Below are 23,274 nucleotides of genomic sequence, written 5' to 3' on the forward strand. Positions count from 1 at the left end.
GCACACAAAAGTACTATTAAGAAAGTATATTACAGAGGAGGTTTTAAGCACATACATGTATTAGTAATTTTATTACAATTTTTAGGTAATGTTATGCCCATGCATACTCTTGCATCTCTGACAGATGTAACTTATGGATATATATCCATTTCTCCAAAGACTTTGTTTAATCCCTGAACTCCTGAATTCAATGCTAGAAGACATTTAATAGTCATTTGCAGCAGTGTCTTTAAAACTGCTTCTTAAAAACTGTATTGACCACTGAAATCACAGCAAAGAACAGCAACCAGCCTAGAGTTACATGCAAAGGTCGTCCTCAGAATCCCCACAGTGAACTCTAAATTTCATGATAGCAGGAAAAAAAGCTATAAGTAGTTCTCCCTCATATACTTCATTAAATGATATGCAGATCACAAAGTGGCTAAAAGAAACTTAGTATGAATAGTTATATGCGTATTTTGAGAAGCAGAACTGCATTAACTTCTTTGAGATCACATAAAAGAATCCTTAATAAAGAAGGGGGGAAAATCCAGATCCAACCATCAGAGACAATGACTCAAGTTTTATTTAAAATTTTCCAAATAGTTTAATTACAAATAATGTCAACTTGTTACAGTTTCAGGCCTCCTCCAAAGCCAGTGACAGCTTGATCTAAACACCCTTGTGAGGTCTGCAGTCAGCCTCAAGGTAAATACACACCACTACTCTTAAGAGGCATCAGATCTCTGTTGAAAAAAGTTTTTATACACATTTCCACTCCCACCCACCAGTGAAATACACACATTGACTGAAACAAGTCTTCAATGTCTCTGTGCCTGATGTAACAAAGGAGAATTTTCTTCACAGTGAATTAGGGAATCCTCCTTTAATAAAAATAAATTGTTACAGTATAAATATAAGGATAAAGTAGTATCAGCCCTGGTTACAAAGGCACTACAGTTCAACAACTGAAAGCAAGTAAATACCTCCTGGCCTCAGAAATGCCATCCAAGACAGACATCATTTGGGAATAAAAAATAAAAATCTTAAAATTAGGTTTTTAATGCCTTATAAATAGTTTTTATCTGATCAAATGCATGTCAAAGGAACCTCAAGCAGTCAAATTACCTCTCTCAGTTTACCTACACTAGTCTGGTCACCTGAGTAATCACTTAAAAAAATCCAGTCATCAGCAACTCCAGAGTTACCCTAAATAGCAGTAGAATTGTAGAAACTGATGGAACTTACAACTACACACAAGATCTGTGGTAAATGTCAGTATTTCTGTTTATGCATAAATAAAAGGGTCCTTTAGGAGTTAAGCAGAAGTTTTAAATCAAAACTTTAAAAGTCCCAAGCCCTGTAGCTACCAGGGTCTTTGTTTAGAAGTAAAAAAAAAAAAGTATTCAGAAATGAAATAATAATTTCCCCTCAAAGTGCAAAAAAATAATTATTTCTATTTCCTTCAAGTAAAGCAGCAGGACTGTTAAGTGAAGCACTCATCTGAACAACAGAAACCCACAAGCCTGGTCTTCCTGGCAGATAAGCAAGAATTGTTCTGGGTCCCATGCAAAGAAACAGCTTCTCTGGCTTTGGCAAATCTTTGCCCAAGGCCTGGTCCTTAACTTTACTGACAGCACAGAAGCCATAAGCAGTCAGCATCAGGCGGTGAAAAAGGCAAGAGGCATCCTATGGGACCTGGAGAATTATTCTAATTCCTCCCCAATCCCATTGATAAGAAGGAAGAAGGGTTGCTGAAACAGAGAAGATCACTACCCTGAGGCTACAGGGAGTGGACTGTTTTGTTTTCAGAGCCTTTTTCTACACATGCAAGCCACAAATATGTAGCTACAATGAGAAAAGCTGATAGACCATCATCATTAGGTAAGAAGTTACCTTAACAAAACCAAACATAAAAGAATCCACTCAAAATCCACAGACTTTTCAGAGTAAAAACAGTGCAATACCCCTCCCCCACACTATGTTAAAACAAAAAACAACCAAACACTCACTTTTTTATTTCTCGGAGGAGCATCCGAATAAGGATGGCCTGCAGTGGCTCAATCATTAATTTTCTCCACATATCAAGAGCTAGCTGTCAGGACACAACACAAGTTTACATCAGTAAAAAGTACAAAACCAAACAAAAAGAAACCCAGTGAAACCCAGAACAATATCAAAGATGACATCGTTTCTCATTCAGGATTTTAAAAATTAAATTTTTAGATAACCTTCCTCCTTTTTTAATTCTTTTGTCATTCTCCCCTCCCCACCCCCCTCTACCCTGTCTGTTCTTAATATATTAATACATTATTTTCACATTTTTCTACCACAACATCTGACTGCATTTGGATGAAGATCACACAGATCTGCACACTAGTAGTGTCAGACATAGAATTTCTAGTCAGGCAGTATCTAAATGCATCCTTCCCAGCCTACATTCTGCCTACACAGCTGATAGAACTGATTCATTCCTTGGTTCCACTCCATCAAGTATCCTCAAATGCATATAAGGACCCTAAGCAAGCTGGTTACAAGGGCAGATTTTGAATGTACTTATGAACAAAACATCTGCACAGTAGTAGGTAGATCACACACCTTTCCACCTGGAGAGTTTGAATGTGCACAAAATGCAGTATTTCTAACAATGATGGCAAAATAAGCCTCAGTTGACAACAGGGAATGTCTCCCAGCCAATCTGTCAGGAGTCAGAGTTAAAGATACAGAATCCTTTCATCCAACACACAGAGAGGATCTCCAAACTAAGATGCACACAGCTTAAGCAAAGTCACTGGCAAGCTGTTTGACTTCAAATGGAATACAAATCACCTTCATATTACCATTAGCCACCCTATTGCTAACGTATCATTAGAGGAATCAATCAAATGGACTCAATTATCTCAAATTCTTGTGGTGAAGTAATTGCTCCCAAAATATACCATTTTTAAAAAACACACCTGCAATTGTTCAAATGAGCTTTTACTCTTAAGTCAAAATCAGATGTAAAGCCCAAAGGGGATAATGTGATCCCTCATATACACGTAATAACCACACATATAAGACCTCCAAAAACACCTACCAGTGAGTAGTAGACTGGGAAAAAATTACGCTGCAAAATTTAGTGAGGACAGAGAGAGTATTGCTGCTAAGAAGGCTTTGACACAGCAGGTCATTAGCTTTAAAAATTAAAATAATAATCAGATATGTCTTAACTGAAAGCAGGTACATAGCTATTGAGTGGGTATCCAACCTGATCCACTCTGTGAAATAAATCTTCCTTTTAAATAGCAGACAAACTAATTTGCTCTGACCAGCTGAACTTGTGCTGAAATACAGGGTACAGAAGGCAAACCTGACCCAACTGCGTCATAAGCAGGTTAAAGAAGAGATAAAAGTTTGCTTGTAAATCAAAAGACAAATAATGTTTTGAAATCAAAGTTGTCCTAGGAGTGATTTTCACTGTTGTGCCTGTTACAGAGTAGTAGCAGAACAGTTAAGTTTCCATAAGACAACAGGAACTCATCCAGCAGAGAACACTGAAAGAAGCCAGCTCTGAAGGGAGAGAAAAGGGTGGGGGGAAAGAAAAAGGAAAAGAACTGACACCTTTTGTGCCTATGAGGTGAAGAGAAACAACCTCAGGTAGATCTATTCTGCAACGTGGTTTCTGAAATGTGGTCTCTAGCATGGTCCTTCTCACATACAAGCTACCAATCTGAAGCAGATTCAAGTTGTCTGCTGGAATTTTCTTGTCAAATAAACTACAGACAGATCAATCTGGTCAATCCAGCAACTCGATATATTAGTTCAAGACAGTTTTTCCTCCTTGAAGAGAGGAACTGACCTTACTTCAACTAGACTGGTAATACAGAACGTGGCAATTTTCTCCATTTTCCAGAATCTATTTCTGAGGGAAGAAAAAAACCCAGAAGGCACATCTTAATTACCTTCTATTCAGGGTACCCATGGAGTTATCGAAAACTCAGGAATCTGAAATTGGTGATAGGGGCTCGATTCAGAAAAGCAGTATCCTTCACCATGCCTCCATAACATAAGAGAGGAAAGAAGCAATCTCTTGCAAGCACTGGCAGACTATTTTCACCAACTGATCTCATCCTCTGTGTTTCCTAGGACAACAATTTCTGACTGTCTGGAACACTTATCGGGATGATGAGCTGTTTGAAGCCATGCCCACACACTTCACACACGCACCTCCGGTCTTGTGAACGTACCTATTGTTACACACCCCAGAAGAACTTAAAGCATGTACTTGTCTAAGGTTACTGAAAAGCTCTCAAAGCTTCATTAGCACACACGAGTGATGTTGAGACAGAAACTACAATACAGACAGTACAGTTCTTCTACAAATGCTGGGCATTACTTCTGTAACTTGATGCTGAGACTGAAGAGAACTATATATAAAATAAACATATTTGCTCTTGGGTAGATAAAGGCCAGATAATCTGAGTCATCTAAAAAAGGAGAAATGAAATTCCTTCCATTGTAAAGTGACAAACAACTGAAATACTTGGACTTTTGCTAAAGTCCCTTGTGCAACCAGGGAATAAAAGATAGAATCCTACAGGAACTATCATTAAAGAGAAAATGGTTTCCAAAGACTTGATAAACTTGGTGAGTGCCTTATAGGTCAAGAAATGTGAACTGGAGCAACAAATTCACCAAAACCAGTGCTGCAATTTAATACAAGAGTGTAGGACTCAAGTCTCCATTACTTTTCAGGACAAACCTAATCCTACATCAGTCATGAACAGAGATTAACTTTACTGCCTCAAACTCAGATTTTATCTCCCACTATTACATATTACAAAGACAGTATTTATTACAGAGAAATGGAAGGAGTCTTGCGGAGTGAGGTAATGAAAAACTCATTAGTAGAATTTCAGACATTGTCATCTGAACACCTTCATCAAAAAGGCTGCCAGTTTACAGCTTAAGAATCTTGATACTCCCCATATCCTGCCCAAAAGATGAGCTAGGAATGTATCCTCCTTGGAACAACGGCTGGGAAGGTTGAAGAAAAGTGTGTCACTGCCCTTCCGTCCCACTCAGGATTCCACAAACATGAAAAAAACTGAATACTCAAAAAACCCAAGTTTATCAAGTCTGATGTTTGTTCTTCTTTGGTAAACATTAACTAGGGCAGAAAGCTATGGACAAAAGTTACCACTACCATCCTTTGGGCAATACCTCAGAATGGAGCAGCACTCAAACGGGGAGAATTCATTAATACATCAGCATCACCCAAGAACAATCCCAGACCTATTCCCAGCCCCCAAAGCAGCTGAACTAACAGTCATTCACACAGGACTATGATTTACCTCTGACAATCATGGGAACACACTGTGCTAAACCTCAGTCTGAGGAACTAAGGAGTAACATTTATGCCATTTTGAGATACCATAAACAGTGCAGCAATATGCACTTCCAAGCTCTGATAAGCCTTTATAGACACCACTGATAGCAAGCCTTGGAGACAGCGTAGACAGAAGAGAGAAGAATTTCCTTCCCTAAAATGCCTTGATTTAAAGTACATAATGTTTCTGGAATTTGCTTCAGCCCACCCCCAACCTGCCAGAGGATTAGCAATTTCAACTGGCAGTGAGTGCCCTCTTCATCAGCTAGGTCAGAAGTACAGAAGGTGCTTCCTCATGCATCACAATCTCTCCTTACTCTTCACTAAAGGCAACACAGATCTCCTGCTTCAAACAATGACATCAAAGAGCCAGAACTGTAATCACTGACAGGTCAAGTTCTGACACTAAGGAAAAAAGCAGCATTTTCTCTAGCCTTCCAAAGCAAAAGAGAAGAGGTATTCACTTCCTACTGTAGTGAAAAAGGCAAAATGTAGAGAGGAAAGGAAAAAAATAAGATACCAAAACATATAATGACAGAATAAATTCTCCAGCTAGCAGTGTGTGTACATATGGACCCAAAGCAAACATACACACACAAGCATTCAAAAAACAAGTTGGTACTCAGCTGTATTCAGAACTGTGATTTTATCCTGATGCAGACTGAAAAAGTGTTTTCAAAATCCTTTTAAAGACATACTGAAGCACTGTAGCTTAAAGAATTCTTCTTTCTTAACTGTAAAATTGTCTTTTTGCTTTATTGTCTTATACTTCATGGTAGGAGTAGCCATCAAGTGACAAACAACACAAACCCCACTTCTGCATAGTTGCAGTGCACGGAGTGAAGTCTCAGAATGTAGTCCTGCTGCTGACAGGACTTTTTATTTTGTAAGTATTTAAAAATTACTCTCAGCCTCTCCACTAGTAACTGTGACAACACCCTTGTGCCTGCCACAAATTACTTCTTTTTTTAAAGATAAACCCTCCCTACATGACACTTTTGTACACAGAATACATACTTTTTCTTTCAAAATCTGAGTTGAACTGAAGTTCAAAACAGCTTGCATTAGAAAATAAGATGTGCAGAAGACAAATCTCAAAAAAAAAGCTTTTGTACCTTGTGTCATCAAGAAATAGAAGCCTAAAAATAATATTTCAAGGATTTCCAAAAACAAAACTACTGCTTTCTCAAAATGTTTTCTTGATAGTAGTGTCACTTAATAATCCAAAGAGTGTTTGCAAGTTATCATATTTTAAAATTGAAATTCTCCAATAGTTTTCATATTTGCTTTTTTCACCTGCCAGTGTTTATCTACATCAAAACTGTATTCTCATTTTACAAAGGGTTCAGTGCTTACATACTCTACAATATTCCTATTCTGTGACACAAAAAAGTAAAATTGTAAAAGGACAGAGCTGAACTTGCAGCACTTCTGAATACAGTTTATATCCAGCCCACTTTCAGAGATACCTACCTCTCCAATTTCCATCAAAGGTTCATTCATATCCACCCCTCCATAGCCATACTGAAGATCAGCTTCAGTCAATTTGTTCTTCTTAATAAACTGTGTGTTGAGGTACCTACAGAAATGAAGATGTTCTAATCAAAACAGGCAAAAGTTCTTTTCTTTTTTAACAGATTTGGAATTGTGGAATGTCTTTACAAAATATAACCTCCTTTAACCAATGCCAGTGCCATTTGTAGGAAAATCTGAAAAGATAAATTACCTCAATTTAAAAGACCTTACATCATATTAAAACAGTACAGTGTTGGTAATTGAGAAATCAAATAAGAGCCTGCTATATCGCTGTCAGTATTTTCTTGGTGAGCAATACACTTGTGTAGGAATCCAACCTATCTACATGCACTGCCATATTAACTCATACATATATATGCAAAATAACTGCTAAATTCTGAGCAGTTGACTAGTATTAGATTGATAGTGGTTTATCTATTATTAATGATAGAAAAACACTCCTGAGTATGAGATATTTTTAAGTTAGAAGTATTTTCTCTACCTCTATTATTTATTATTTTGCATTTCTCTCAGATTGAAGCACAGAAGTACCGTCAATTTTAAGAGGGCAAACATTTGTCAGTTGTGACTCCTGACCCAGGTCATGATAAGTAGCAAACAGCTAAATTGCAAATTTTATAGAAAAGAATTTGCAGAAATTATTTTAATTAACAGTGATAAAGAAGAAATGTTAAAAATGCTTATTTTTTTGTATTCAGTATTTACTATTTTATGCACAGTTTTTATAAATAACAGAAAATGGTTTCTGTGCAAGACCTGGGAAAACATCCCTCTTGATTCCCAGTATTTCCATAAAGTAAATACTATAACATATTTAAACTGCACCATTCTCCTTTCCCTGATAACTGGGAAAAATTCTAATAACTAATTCATAACTACACTTATAATATTTCTTATGTTAGTGCTTAAATGAGACAACTTAGAATGTTTTTTTAACTTCTGATCTAACCAGCAGTTTTGAGATGCCCAGTTTCAGACACTGAAAACAGCCAGCACTTGAAGAGATTCAGTGTTCAGAGGCTGCACCAGCCTTGTGATGCCTGAACACTCTGGGTAGGAAGGCAAAAGCCAAGCAAAGGAGAAAAGGAGAAACACGCTGCGAAAACCTGTGAACTTGAAAGAATTTAGGACACCACAGAGTCCAAAGAAGGAAAACTTGTGACAGTGCAGTGATGACAAACTGGAATACAGTGGCCTAACCTACTTTTAGACTCTTACAGAGAACTGAAACCTCTCTGCTATCATTGATAACCATCACAAACTGTAAATGCAGGTCTGTGCAGAAGGCTACAGGCCCACTATCATACATAACCTGTAAGGCATCCAGAAGAGTTGGAACACCAGCCTTAAGCAGGCATGCTCCCTGATGGTACTTTTCCCAGCCTCCACCATGTGAACAAAGCCAACAGCTGCCAGTCAACTTTTTCTTGTTAAACTTGCTAAAAAGGAAAGCCCTGTGCTCCCCTCACTCACACCTTCTCTCTCCATCAGTACATACAGAAGGAGAACCAAGACTAGCATAAAGAACTAAAAACTGTTATACATTGATATGCTGGTATTATTACAACTGCTTTAAAAAAAGACAAAACGGAACAAAACAAAAGCAGCACTATGTGTGTTTAGATTTTAGGATTTTATTATGAGTAGATTTTAAAAATTCTGGTTTTTTTTAATTTAAATCACTTAATTTCAATTTGCTGGATAAGAAAACCCTCCAATTAATTGAAATAAAAGTACACAGACCAGATTTTTTACAAGTATCTATGAAAACAGTTACAGCACTAAGACACTGATAAGCTCTAATGTCCAGCATTGTTTTTATCTATTATTTTTTATCATCAGAACTAACCAAAACAAGTGAAGAAGGTTCCCTAATATCAACTGTTTCTTATTCCATCAGTTTTATCACCTATATTTAGAGTCAAGCATATGTGGGATTTTAGTTTTCAAACCGAATCCAAATTTGTTTTCCTAGCAAAATGCACCCAGGAGGGTGAGTGAAAAAAAAACCAAATCAAAATCAACACCAAATAAATAAAACATTTGCCTCATTTGCCAATCTCGTGATTAGTCTTGCATTTTATGAATTTTGCTCAAAAGTGTCTTACATTTTAGTAGTGTTTCAAACAGTGCCTAGCAGGTTAGAAGCACAGATGCAAGCCTACTCAAATCTTAAAGGAATCTATTTTTAAATAACATTAAGATTACTAGCTGTAAAAATCAATCAGTTTTCACTGCTGGAAGAATTACACAAATTAGAACCTGGGATACAACAGAGTCAATTAATTTATAGTATTTTTTTGAGAGCAGGCATGCAAGTAAGAAAAGAACTCGAACCACTTTATAAAAAGCAGAATATCTTCTTAAGGTCTTCAGAAGTACTTTCATCCAAAACATTCTGTCAAAAAACAAAACATATCCCCTCCTTGCAGAAGAACCCCTAGGACTATGACCTAATTCACTGCAGGGTTGATTAGAACCAATACATTTGGCACTGCAACATCAGGTAGAACACATTAGTAATGAAAAAAGAGTAGGAACCATCTTAGATAACTTACCTCCTGAGGCATTATTCCCTTTTGCTCATGTTTTGCTACCATAACTATATTCTCTCCAAAACTGACCTGGGGTATATTCATCTATTGCTCTCTTTAAGCAACATTCTTCAACTTAACCTGCAGATCACTGTAATAATTTCAAAAGTTGAACAACTCTTTTGCAAATCTTACCTGTATAAACAGTCCATATAGTCTGCCCCTTTGCTATACTCTTCCCAGTATCTGTGATACATAACCAGTACTTGTTCTTCAGCTTCCAGAACTCTCTGTGAAGGCACACCCCCCCCACTAAAATTAGTATGAAAATATCATGCATACTCAGAAAGTTATAATGGGATTATCATTTTGGAATAGCAATCACATATTCAGAATTGTTGCATTGTTGCAATGACCAGAAAACTAACATATCTTCACACTGTCAAGTTTTGGTAAACCAGCTACACCACCTGGAGTTGCTTTATTTTGCATTTAAAAAACAACATCCTCTCTACTGTATTATGTTCTATTTATCTTGTCAAAAGTACTCGCTTGAATACGCATGGTTTGTATTTTTACATCATTCTAGTGAGATAACTTGAGTAATTATTCCCTCATTGACACATCAGTTTTAAATACACTTAGCCACATGCACACTGGAGGAATTGCCTAACTATAACCATTTAAAACCAGTGTGCCTTACTGGATAGACAAACCCTTATACTTACCAAGAATCATGCAATAAAGCAAGTTTACCAAAGCATAGATACATATAAACATAAAACACTTTTGAAGTTCTGCTAATCTAGGCCCATATCTTTTGAAATTTAAGGTAATCATCAACTAAAAAGTTGCTGATGTACTCATCTTCTCAAAATATTTATACTTCAAAGAAATAAGTTCAACAATTTCAACTAATTATTATGATTTGTAAGGGAGAATATGATCCTAAGAACTCAAGTAGAATTCTCTCTAGAGTTTGTAATTATAAAATCTGGCTCAAGCAGCAATGAAGTCTATGCAAAAAATGGAAAAAAAAGTAATAAAAATGTAAAAGAGGAAAGCTGGTAGACAAAACAGAATTGAGAATGCCTTCTGCTGCAGAATGCATTTTGCAAAGCTTTTCCAACATTATTTCAAAGACAAGTGGTGGATGGCCAATTTAAAAACACGGATGTGTGCTTTCCACTACTTCCTGCTGCTTCTACTGTGCTGGCACCTGCCTGATTATCCTAAGTGGGCTCATTCAGCTCACTAAATAATGAGGAAGAACTTTTTTGGCAGAGCTCTCTGCTAGTTTAGTGAACTGATTTAGTCTAGCAAAGCGTCAGAATTATCCTCTCTGCAACCAGTGGAACTACCCACTAAGACACCCGGCCCATCTTGTCAAATACTCGGGTACATAAGCTCAAAACACAGCACCAAGCCATTTAGCAGCACCATCCAGAATTTGCAGCGCTCTATCCCCTCTAAAGACACTTTAGGCAGGCAGGCATCTTATTTAAATCTACTTCTCTTTTTATTGATATACAAGGAGACACTGTTCATCCATCCTATCTACTCAACATGACAAACCATGATTCTGATGAATTCCGCTGTCTTAGCTGATGAAACAGAAGTTAACCCAAAACTATACAGGTATACAAATATTGTTATTTGTCATAATAAATAATTTGCCATTACTTTCTCCCCTCCCAAGCATTTTTCTTATTTCCCACACATTTCAGAAGTTGGTTGGGTTTATTTTAGCAGAGTATATACAATCAGTTTCCAAGATAGTGCAGTAGATACTTTTCTGTTGAAACAGAAAGCTAACAACAAACTACAGTACATTTAGAAAATGAAGACATTTCTGTAAATTGCTTGATAACAAGCATTCAACAAAAAAGAACTTTTCAAACCAATGAATGTATTATATAAACTGTAACCGTTAGCTTAGAAAGAAAATGCTTTCTTTAGTGTTGCATAACCAGATATCTATAATATTATGTTGTGTGATATGTGTTACATATACCACATATATAAATATTGTGTCTCTGGAACTGTCACCTGTGATTTAGTCTCATAAAAACATCCAAACAAACCCCCTTCCTGAAATCAAAAAAGAACAAACAAAACCTACGTGCCCACCAGTAACTGTACATGTTACCTTGTGCAAATGGCGTACGTGATTTTCCAAAAAAATTTTAGTCTCAGTATAAAGTCTCTCTCCAAGAGGTTCAGGATAGGCCACACACAAAGCATAAATGTCTCTGGGCTCAAAGTCAAGGTTGGCATTAAAGTGTGAAAACATATCAACAAAATTTATGATTTACAGAACCCTTTTTTCTCACACACATGCAGTTTAGGTGGGTTTTGTTTTATAGTCAAGCAAAATAGATAAAATGGATCATTTTCTGAATTGGTGTAAGCACTACTTAGGAAGAATTTAAGTTTACAGCATTAATACTAAATTTTAAATAGTGGATGATGAGGTAATGTTAGAGCTAAGATCCTGAAACTTCTAGTAGCCCCACACTGATGTGGCTTCTACCACTTATTTGCCATCTACGAATAACATACAATTATCTCAAAGTGAAAAAGCAGCTTTCGCACACAACTCTTCCTCTGTATTTGCAGCCAACACGAACTGAGACTCTTTTCATATAATGGAAAGAAGCTTTAATTAGGTTAAGAATGTGATTAGGTAAGATACAGAGCAGAGCAAACATCAGGTGAAGCTGACTTCAAGTCTTCCTTCCTGGAGTCCAAAACAATTTACTGTCCCTGCATTTTGCCCCCAACTCCACAGGTAAAACAATTTCGGGGGACACTAAAAATTCAGTAATCACAATGGTGGTGTGGATAAAAAAAAACTGTTTCATTTTAAACCATTATTATAAATTCAGTAATCCTGTTTAGATCACAGCCACACAGAACAGTTTTACTTGCTAACTTAAAGCAGCAAACACTTATAACTCTTAGGCTCATTTTCTCCTTAAAGTACGCCTTTGGTTTGCAACATTTATATCAAGTTTTAAGAGTTGCTTGATGCTTTGTCAGGAAGAGAATTTATGATTAAGAATTTTGCTTTCAGAAAAGTCAAGCAAGGATTAGGTCAAGCTTCACATGGGGAAATAAACTAATTCTGAAAAAATTAGTTTAAAACATCATGCTTTTCTACTAAACCAAGGCATTAAAAGACCAGCCATACTAGAAATACACTTTATAAAACCAGTCATGCTAGAAATAATGATTTAGTAGATTACTTTAATTAAAGGAAGACATAAGATCTGCTTTCCTCTAGTTTACCACAAAAAAAGCACATGCCCATGTAAAAGGAGGTAAAGGACACAGACAGTTGACAGCTTAGTCTACAGAGCAGTGTCAAGCTCTCATCTCACAGCTCTCTTCAAATGCATGTTTAATTTTTAATATACTCAAAACAAATACATACTACCAAAAAAAAGAATCATAGAATCAGCCAGGTTGGAATGGACCTCTGAGATCATCAAGTCCAACCCTTGATCTACTACCGCTGCGGCTGCTAGACCATGGCACTGAGTGCCACATCCAGTCTTGTCTTAAAAACCAGAGAATACTCCACTTCTCTGGGCAGCCCATTCCAATGTCTGATTACCCTCTCTGTAAAGAAATTCTTTCTAATATCTAACCTAAACCTCCCCTGGTGCAGTTTAAGACCATGCCCTCTTGTCTTGCTGATAGTTGCCTGGGAGAAGAGACCAACCCCCACCTGGCTACAACCTCCTTTCAGGGAGTTGTAGAGAGTGATGAGGTCTCCCCTGAGCCTCCTCTTCTCCAGGCTGAACAGCCCCAGCTCCCTCAGCCTCTCCTCATAGGACTTGTGCTCCAGTCCCTTCACCACCCTCGTTGTTCTTCTCTGGACCTGCTCCAGCACCTCAATGTCCTTTCTGAACTGAGGGGCCCAGAACTGGACACAGCACTCCAGGTGTGGCCTCACCAGTGCTGAGTACAGGGGAAGAATCACTTCCCTGGACCTGTTGGCCACACTGTTCCTGATCCAGGCCAGGATGCCATTGGCCTTCTTGGCCACCTGGGCACACTGCTGGCTCATGTTCAGCTTCCTATCAATCCAAACTCCCAGGTCCCTCTCTGCCTGGCTGCTCTCCAGCCACTCTGTGCCCAGCCTGTAGCACTGCATGGGGTTGTTGTGGCCAAAGTGCAGGACCCGGCACTTGGCCTTGTTGAACTTCATCCTGTTGGAATCAGCCCAACTCTCCAGCCTATCCAGGTCCCTCTGCAGAGCCCTCCTACCTTCCAGCTGACCGACACTCCCCCCCAGCTTGGTGTCATCTGCAAATTTGCTGATGATGGACACAATCCCCTCATCTAAATCATCAATAAAGATATTAAACAGGACTGGGCCCAACACTGATCCCTGGGGGACACCACTAGTGACCAGCTGCCAACTGGATGCAGCCCCGTTCACCACCACTCTCTGGGCCCAGCTCTCCAGCCAGTTCCTGACCCAGCACAGGGTGCCCCTGTCCAAGCCATGGGCTGCCAGCTTTTTCAGGAGAATGCTGTGAGAGACGGTGTCAAAGGCTTTGCTGAAGTTCAGGTAGACACATCCACAGCCTTCCCCTCATCCACCAGGAGGGTCACCTGATCATAAAAGGAGATCAGGTTGGTCAGACAGGACCTGCCCTTCCTAAACCCATTCTGGCTGGGTCTGATCCCTTGTCCATCCTGTAGGTGCTGTGTGATTGCACTAAGGATGATCTGCTCCATAACCTTGCCAGGCACTGAGGTCAGGCTGACAGGCCTGTAGTTTCCTGGGTCCTCCTTCCAGCCCTTTTTGTGGATTGGCGTGACATTTGCCAACTTCCAATCATCTGGGACCTCCCCAGTCAGCCAGGACTGTTGACAGATGATGAAGAGAGGCTTGGCAAGTTCTTCCACCAGCTCCCTCATCACCCTTGGGTAGATCCCATCTGGTCCCATAGACTTGTGGGGATCCAAGCAGCTCAGTAGGTCACTGTTTCCTTCTGGATTACAGGTGGGCTGTTCAGATTCTTGTCTCTTTCTACAAGCTCCAGAAGCCAGCTGCCCTCAGGACAACCTGTCTTACTGTTGAGGACTGAGACAAAGAAGGTGTTAAATACCTCAGCCTTTTCCTCATCTTTGATAACTATATTCCCGCCCATGTCCAGTAAAGAATGGAGGTTTTCCTTGCCCCTCCTTTTGCTATTGATGTATCTGTAGAAGGACTTTTTGTTATCCTTCACAGAGGTGGCGAGATTCAGTTCAAGTTGTGCCTTCGTCTCTCTAATTTTCTTTCTACGCGACCTAACTATATTTCTGAATTCTTCCTGAGTAGTCAGCCCTTTATTCCATAATCGGTAAGCTCTCTTCTTTACCCTCATTTCTTTCAAAATCTCCCTGTTCAGCCAGACCAGTCATCTTCCCCGCTGGCTCGTCTTTCGGCACACTGGGACAGCCTGCTCCTGTGCTTTCAAAACTTGCTTCTTGAAATACGTCCATCCCTCCTGGACCCCTTTGTTTTCAAGGGGTTTTCCCCAGGGTACACTCTGGACTAGTCTTCTGAATAGGCTGAAATCTGCCCTCCGAAGTCCAACGTAGAGGTTTTATTGATGGCCCTCCTTGCATCCCTGAGTATTGAAAACTCTATTATTTCATGATCACTGTGTCCCAGATGTCCCCCAACCACCACATCTCCCACCAGCCCCTCTCTGTTTGTGAACAGGAGGTCTAGTGGTGCTCCACCCCTGGTAGGCTCATTTACCAGCTGGAGCAGAAAATTATCCTCTATGAACTCTAGGAATCTCCTAGAGTGCCTCTTCTCTGCTGTGTGGAGTTCCCAGCAGACATCCAGCAGGTTAAAGTCACCCAAGAGAACAAGGGCTGGCGATTTTGAGACATCCACCAGCTGCTTGTAGAATAATTCATCACCCTCATCATCCTGATTGGGTGATCTGTAACAGACTCCCACCAGGATATCAGCCTTGTTGGCCTGATGTAAGATACTGATGTAAGACAACTAATCAGAAAAAAACCCCTTCATTGGGCAACCAGAATCTCAGAGAGCCCCACCAGAATCTAATCTTGTGTACAGTTATTTCATCCATATAGATCATCTTTATCAGAACTCTTCTTGGAAAGGCGAGAAGTATTAAATGAAAACCCCAACAAACAAAACAGGTAACATTCACTGCTTTGTAACAGTAACTAGCATTGCACTGCAATAGCTTACACAGCTGTAACCAATAAAATATAAAAACCCCTATTAAATTAATAGCAAAGAATTAAATGGTTTTTTAAAGGCATTATAAAGAACAATTGTTTTTTACACTTTCCCCTCTCCAAGAAATTTTCTCAGTCTAAGGATGGCTGGTAGTTAAATGCATCCTCAACACAATTCAGACCACAAGCCTCTTCACTATGCAAAGATATCTTTGAGAAAATAAACTCCAGAATTAGAAATCTTTGTAAGCTACTCACAAGCAAAGGGAACTTGACTTTTTTCTCTTTAGATCCACAACTACATTATCTGAATCACCAAAACTATAACTACAAAAACAATGTACTTCAAATTTAGAGAAAAGATGCAGTCTTCACCAAAACAGCACAAGAAAATAGTAACAGAAGTTTATTTGAAAGCAGCAAACAAATATCTCTGAATTAATCTAGCCTCTGTGCCCTAGGCTTCTGTTAGAAGTCTGGATGACTTGACTGTTGTAAACAAGCTTCTTAGTTGCAGTAATCCTATTTAAGTATGAAAATAATATCTGTACTCCTTCATGAAAATGCACATCTTCCAAACACACCTTTCCTTACTCTCGAGAAAAAATTTTCTTGCAAGCAAAGAAAGCTAATCTATTATTCCTCCTTGACATATGCCACTCTGTTTAATTTCAGCAGGTATGCAAACTATGAGCCTAATCACAGAAGCACTTAACAGGCAACTCACACCTTTTCCTGTATCCACCAAACACTAAAAAGCAACACCAAATGCTACTTGCTGGGGCACTAAGCGTTTCTGAATTGCTACAAAAGGTATCATGAGACTGAAATACACATTACAGAGCAGCTTTGCTACATTCTTGCTCTATTTGTACTGGTTCCTTTATCTATCTTTCAGTCCAGAATCCAAACTTAAGTGTCATGTCCTAAATGTTGTGAATCTCTTAACAAAAAAAATAACCTCTGAGGGGAAATGAATCATTAATCATCACTGGCATTTTACTCCATAAACTTAAAGCACATTTTTCCTGTGCTGCCATTCCTTAGAAGATCAGGAAGAAGCCTTTACTGTTCAATAATTTAGCTTTAATGGTGAAAGCCATCTGTCCTTCCAGTTCAGCATGTAGTTTTGGAGGGTGAGAAAGGAAGCTGAAGCCAAACTGCTGCTTAAGGGCCTTCACTCTGTGCTGAGAACAAGAACATCAAAAGCCTTATGTGATTTAAGTGCTTTGGCTGTTGTTATTTGCGAGGCATTATCCAAACCTAAGCACTTCCAAACTAAGAAAGAACAACAAAACTACTACCAACCAGAAAATACTATATCCACAGTCATAAAAGCTCACAAATACTGAACTCAGGGTTAAAAAAGCATCTAGGTAAGACCCTATATTAACAGAAGGTTTTGAATAGACCTTCTCTAGAAGACCAACTCAAAGCTTTGGGTAAATTTTCAGTTGTTGGTCTTCTTCCATAACAGAATCAAAATTCACAGAGGACTTGAGGACTCATAATCAGAAAGAATTGTGATCATGTCAACTTTATTTACTCTTCCTTCTCTTTGGGCTGATTGTTTTGTTAAAGACACATGTTTAAGTTTCTGGTTTATCATAGAATCCTTGTAAAACAGAGAATTAAGAGGAAGAAGAACAAACATGCAGAGAAACGAAAAAAAAAAAAAAAAGCCGGTGGTGATGCTGCATACTTTTAAAATAATTCTATGTGCAGTACAGCTACCATCCTCCCTGGGTACTGTCCATCTTATTTATTTGGTGGTGGAAAATCCAAGACAACAACAGGAAGAGCCTGATGTTCTACCTGTTTGAAAAAGTTCTAAGTAAAAAGTAGTTATCAAAGCACAGATGAACTACCTACCACTCTAACCAAGCTTGAGCAGCCTCTTAACTTAAAGAGCACTCCCAGGTCTACTGAACAGTTAGCAGCAAAGTCTAGAAAGTTATACAACATATTCACAATAACCAAATTATTGTAAATAACATCTCAGAGACAAAGCTGTCACTCGTTTTCCAGACAATGAAACAACTCCATACACAATTCTTTCTGCTGAGAACCTTAAAGGAAATCTGAAGGTCAAAGGTGTCTCAAGATGACTCACTGTTTAAATAAAGTGACATATTGTCTTTCAAGTGATCTTTTCCAGAAGATTTTAACTCTTACACAGTTGTGGTTCCCAGCTCATTGCCATTCAAGAATTTCAAGTTTGAGATAAAGGATTTGTTTAAAAATAAGCTACCTTTAACAATAAAATTACCATAAGTTACAAAGGAAACACTATATTCAAGACAAACAAGTTCTGGGGAACTAATGGGGCAAAAATCAGTTCCAGAAGTGAAATATGCACAGTACAAGCCTCTCATCCCCCAAATACTATTAGCCTCCATACTCAATTTGATCTCAGCTGTCTCAAGCAGCACAAGAGAAAGCAAACACTTCGTAGAACACATTGCTACAGATGAAAACTGATTCTCTGCTGTAGCAAAGAATTTGTTTCCACATTATTGTTTCAACTACACAGTACAAGATCAACCGATACCATAATCAACGAAGTAACCTGTCTGAGTTTCATTAAAACACAATTCAAATAATCTGGGACAGATTATTTACTGTGCTTATTAAGCAATCTGAAAAATAGAGTTAATATGACATTTCCCTTAAAATCTCTGTAGATGTCTAGAAACAGATTACTCCAATTATATTGAATTTAACTGAGAATAAGAAGTTAACAAAGAACAAGATGACATATTTTTAAAAGGGTAAATCTACTTAAAATATATCATCAAGACTTTAGTTCTCTTTATAAAGCCTGGAAAAAGCTTTCACACCAGCTGTACAGAACTACCACTTTCACCCAGTTGTTGAATACCCAGTGAGCAGTTTGTGTTAAAACACAGAGTTTGGTTACAGGAAGCAGAAGTACTAAACAATCAACATTCAAGCTGGAAGTTACAAGTCACACAAACTCCTCAGGCCACTCAGCCATAGACAATAAGCCAAAAGGGTCATGCCTGTGCCAAATCAGGCACTAATAGTACCACTTTCCAAGGACCATAATTAAGAGATGATAGTAAGTAAGGTCTTAAGAATTACATGCCTAATGATTCTTCCAAGATTGCTTCCTGAGTCTGCTATTCATAAGCATTCCTTTTCTGATGTTCAATCAACTGGAGTAAATCCCAAAAGAGGATCAACAGCAGACTTGTGTACAAGGTCTCCACATAAGAAGTTCTAAGTGAAACAGTGTGACGAGGAATCAATTCAACATCTCATGCAACAATTATTATTTTATATTTAAATCTATTTTAGGTGCCCTTGTCTAAATGTTTAGAATTTTAAACTACAGAATTTAACCACTTGTTGAAGACTGAAATATTAAATCCTCAAAAACTGCTTAGAAAGAATGACTGCAGCTCAACTTGTCAGCACATAAGCGCACAACTAATTAGTTCAGAACGTCTGAAAATTCTGGAGTCACTTGAACTTGACCCCAAGACAAGGTGACGAGCCATGTCCCCAGAAATTAATTACCAAGTTTTAATATGAAAGAGCTCCTTAAAGATTATTGCACCACAATAAGGGTCCACAAGCAACTAAATTTTCCATTTAAGTATACACATGTACACAGTCAAAACACAGGCACATGGGAAAGCAATTCTGAGAAAGGGTAACATGTTCAGAACAAGAAGAGACTTTAGAGTCAAGATTCTGCATGCAGAATAAGCTTGTGTTGTAAAAATCCACATATAAGAATCTTCTCAGGACATCTTCTTTCACCCACAAGAATTAACAAATCAATAAATAAGTCTAAACCATTCTTCCCCCTTATAATTAAACCAAACTCTGTATAATTGCTGCAGAACAGGTGCAAAGCCTCCTAAAACTGTCTAATTATTCACCACACTGTAATGGCTAATGAATACATAGACACAGAGCACAGTATAACTGGTTAGAACGGTTACACTTATTTTAAAAGAAGTTAACTGCAACTTAAATCTTGTAAAAAATTACAAGTCCATTTTACAGATAAAATGCAAACCTCTTGCTACAACGATACATATACAGCTCTGACTTGAACAGCAAGACCATTTGATCACAGAAAGAGTAATTATTTTTAACCATGACTTAACTGTAAAGAATAGAGAGGTTATGATAGTGGAGGGAAAGGAAGAAGGCTTTTTAATAAACCCTTGCTATAGAAATGTCTAATATGCTAGTCATTAGTACAGATAGAAGTGCAAAGGAGAGGCAGAAATCTGTACACAGAAAAACCTCGCTATTCCCCGCACCGCAAATTTAAAGATGTGCATTCTCTGTCCTTGGTGTTTCCCCTGCCACATACACATTTAAACAAACAAGAAAACCTCATTATCAGAATAGGGGACATTCAAGGCCTGCACTTTTGTGAACAGCTATAGCATAAGCTAAGTAATAGAGCTACTAAAAGTCACTAAAACTGAGACTTTTTGTCAATATGGTGACTTTCAAATAGAATACTTCCCAAATACACAGAATTTTCCATCCCTTTCAACATAGCCACTGATCTTCAGGCTTAATAACAGGTACAGCCTTACAACAAGCTTCTGATCAAGATCACTGAAATTGTTGTGTAACACGGGCTTCCTCTGTGCTAAATACATCATTGGAACACATTAAGTCAGATTTTTCACTTAAAGGATACGAGAAGCGATCATTCCACGTTGCTCTTTCAACATAATCCAACATAACAACAGCTTTAATCGTCGTTAGAAGTTTGTTCCATGTTTCATCAAAGTCAACTACTCGTGGTTTCAAGGACATTGTGGGGTTTTAGTGTTAATCTGTAGAAGAATTAAACTTGTCAGACAACATTGCACAATCATTAAAAAATATATGCATTTCCTTTAAATTTTTCAATTTAAACTTTGCACAGTGTTGCACCACCACGACAGAGCAACGCGAACACCCACCCCTGCTTCCCCACCCTCCAAAATTAAGCTCACGAACTCTTGTTTTTAATGTAATGGAATGAAACATTCATGTTGCACAAGTAGCCTACAACATAACACCAATTAATCTAACAACATCATGCCTCATGAAGTTCATTGTCTCACCAAGCTGTCCATTTAACAGTGCTATATGAAGATAACAACTCTCTGGTAAATTCTTATTTGTTCACTTATATGCAAAGCCTGTTCAAGCTGTATCTGAGAAAATTTTGGGCAGGAACACACTGAACTATTACCAGAGTATCTGAAGTTACCACTGTCAGTTTTTAGCCCACGTTCACCTCAGGTTTTCATGAGACATTTTTGGTGCTACAATTAAAAAGCCACAAAAGCTCAAAGCTTTGATCAGGGTGGCAAAAAGACAATATATCTAAACACAGAGCAATATGTAGAGCTTGTGCAGCTTACTGCACTATGCGGTAGGACAAATCCTGAAATCTTTCAAAGACATGGCTTCAAAATGCAGAAGCTGTGTTAATAATTTCATATAAAAATACTGGAAGAGATTTACTGGAAAAAGAAACCCTCAACATTAAATTATCGAAATAAAACCAGGGAAAAAGTAAGGTGATTTTTAAAAAAAAGAGACAACTGTGAAGGCCTCTTCTTTGTTTCCACTAGTCTCTGTCCTATGCACCTAATCTAGAAAGGACCTGATGTGTGACATTCCACGCACAAAGCAAGTCTAGTTCCTGCTCAGAAACATGACATTGTAAGACTAAAATAAAACGTGGAAAGAATATTTCTTCTTTCATTTTAAATATATGAACAAGTAATTCTTGTCTTCCCAAATCTTCAAGGTCAGAAGGGAAAACAGAAGGCCAGTGACAAGCAGACTTTGAACACAAGAGAGGCAGACCTCTGTAAGGGAAAGAATCAAATGTCATGCTACAAAACCATTTAGCAACTAGCTTACTACCTTAATCACTGCTGGCTCTTGCAGGGTAAAGAACTTCTCAGTCTAAGAAAAAATACAATAAAATCAGATGTAACTTTTACCCTGCATGCATACAAAACACCCCCTCGACTAACTAACCAAGCTCCTCAACTGCTGCTAATGTTGTTATATTTGCAACATGGTTATTACTTCAAGCCCGGTATGTCAGTAGCAGCTTACTTCACAGAAAATCAGTGAGAACTGAAAAAAAGGGGGGAAGAGAGAAAGTGGTAGTCTTCAAAGAGCTCTAATACCATTATTCTGGAAAACACAAGAGTATTTTCAGCTGACATCCCCCCCAAAAAAAAAAAAATCACGGTCCACAAACAAAATTAACAATCATAAGAAGTGCTTGTGGTAATGAAGTTGTACTTAATTGAGTGTTACATTATAGGTCACTGTCTTGGAAACACACGTGGTACCTCCAAGGTAAAAGAACCTTTTCTTCACAGATAAGCAAAACCCTGGGGAGGAAGGAAGGGTGAAGAAAAAGTCCCACCCACAGTACATCACACAGAATCAGTAAACTTGTGTTCAGCATCACCAAAACCTAATAACATGTAAAGCATTCACATAGTCAACAAAGTATTCCAGAGTTAAATAGTTTAAGGTAAAGCTGACTGTTGTTTTGCAGTCTCTCACAGCTTTCACACCAATATGAATTTAAATGTGTTTTACAGACACACTACTAAATGTAGTAAAACTTTTCTGTAAGATGGTGGGGTTTTGAGGTTTGCTGTGCTTTGGTGTCTGCATTGTGCAAGCTCACCAGCTTAGAATATTAAATGTCTTGTACTGATGCAAATAAACCTCCATAGTAAGAATTATGGCAGGGCAGAATACCTACCCTTGGGTTTATACTATTCAGGGGGTGGGAAACCATACCTGTTTGACAAGCCCTAAGGTAAGCAGATATTGCTGAAACGTATTTACACATGAGAATAATGAAAAGATATTGCTTCTATCGCCTCATCTTTTAAAACGTACCAGTGCCAAACGGCACATATTCGTTCACACAAATGTAGTTTCCCCCAGCGTCAAAGCATTCTCCAAATTTCCAACCCTTTGAACCATCTCGATAAATTACAAGCCAGCGGTGGGTGCACAGCCAAGGACGGGAGCCCTGGCCTCCAACAGGTGACCAGCTCTGCCTGCCCTCGCCCCTGTGCCCCGCTCCCCGGACCCAGCCGTTCGCTCCCCACCTCCTCCCCCCTCCAAAACAAAAGCGAAACCCGCCGAGGATGCCGCCAGGACACAATAATGACCGGCCCCGCCAGAGAGGCCGCGCCGCGCCCTCCCCGCGGGGCAAGGGCAGGACCCGGGGCAGGCGCGGGCGCTGCCGCACAGACGCGGCCGGGCCTGGGGCGGGGGGAGCGGCGGGGCCGGGGCCGGACGGGGCGGCGGGGCCCGATCGCCCCCGCGCACACCCGGCGGGGTCGGGACCGACCGCCTCGCCCCGAGCGCGGCGCTCCCTCCCCTCAACGCGGCGGCCGAGGCGGGCCGGGCCGGGCAAGGGCATTACCTGGCGGCCCGGGGCCCGAGTCAGCGACCCCCGCCCGGCCTCCCTCGCTCCTGCCCTCGGCCGCGGTCGCTGCCCCGCTCCGTCCTCACAGCGCTGCCATTACCCAAAGCCGCCCGCGCCCCGCCCCTACCGCCGGCGCCGCCACTGCCGGGCCGGGGCGCGGCCCGTGG

The 23,274-nt window shown here is 39.3% G+C and overlaps 1 protein-coding gene across 3 annotated transcripts in view; it reads right to left on the bottom strand.

The window, feature by feature from the left end:
- CUL2 (cullin 2) overlaps positions 1–23,231 on the bottom strand; it is a 45,771-nt gene extending 22,540 nt beyond the window's left edge. The window contains exons 1-7 of one of the 3 annotated variants that reach the window (XM_064637353.1): positions 23,105–23,228; positions 21,565–21,606; positions 20,339–20,477; positions 11,570–11,672; positions 9,616–9,710; positions 6,824–6,929; positions 1,992–2,074 (exon numbers count right to left, since the gene is read on the bottom strand). In XM_064637353.1, coding sequence (XP_064493423.1) covers positions 1,992–2,074; positions 6,824–6,929; positions 9,616–9,710; positions 11,570–11,672; positions 20,339–20,457 — 506 coding nt within the window. In that variant the 5' untranslated portion in view covers positions 20,458–20,477; positions 21,565–21,606; positions 23,105–23,228. Of the gene's footprint in view, positions 1–1,991; positions 2,075–6,823; positions 6,930–9,615; positions 9,711–11,569; positions 11,673–20,338; positions 20,478–21,564; positions 21,607–23,104 lie in introns of all 3 variants that reach the window. The other 2 variants (XM_064637343.1, XM_064637362.1) reach the window with 2 other exon arrangements.
- Positions 23,232–23,274: the final 43 nt, after the last annotated feature.

The sequence above is a fragment of the Pseudopipra pipra genome, chromosome 1 (genome assembly GCF_036250125.1).
Source record: "Pseudopipra pipra isolate bDixPip1 chromosome 1, bDixPip1.hap1, whole genome shotgun sequence".
Taxonomy (NCBI): domain Eukaryota; kingdom Metazoa; phylum Chordata; class Aves; order Passeriformes; family Pipridae; genus Pseudopipra; species Pseudopipra pipra.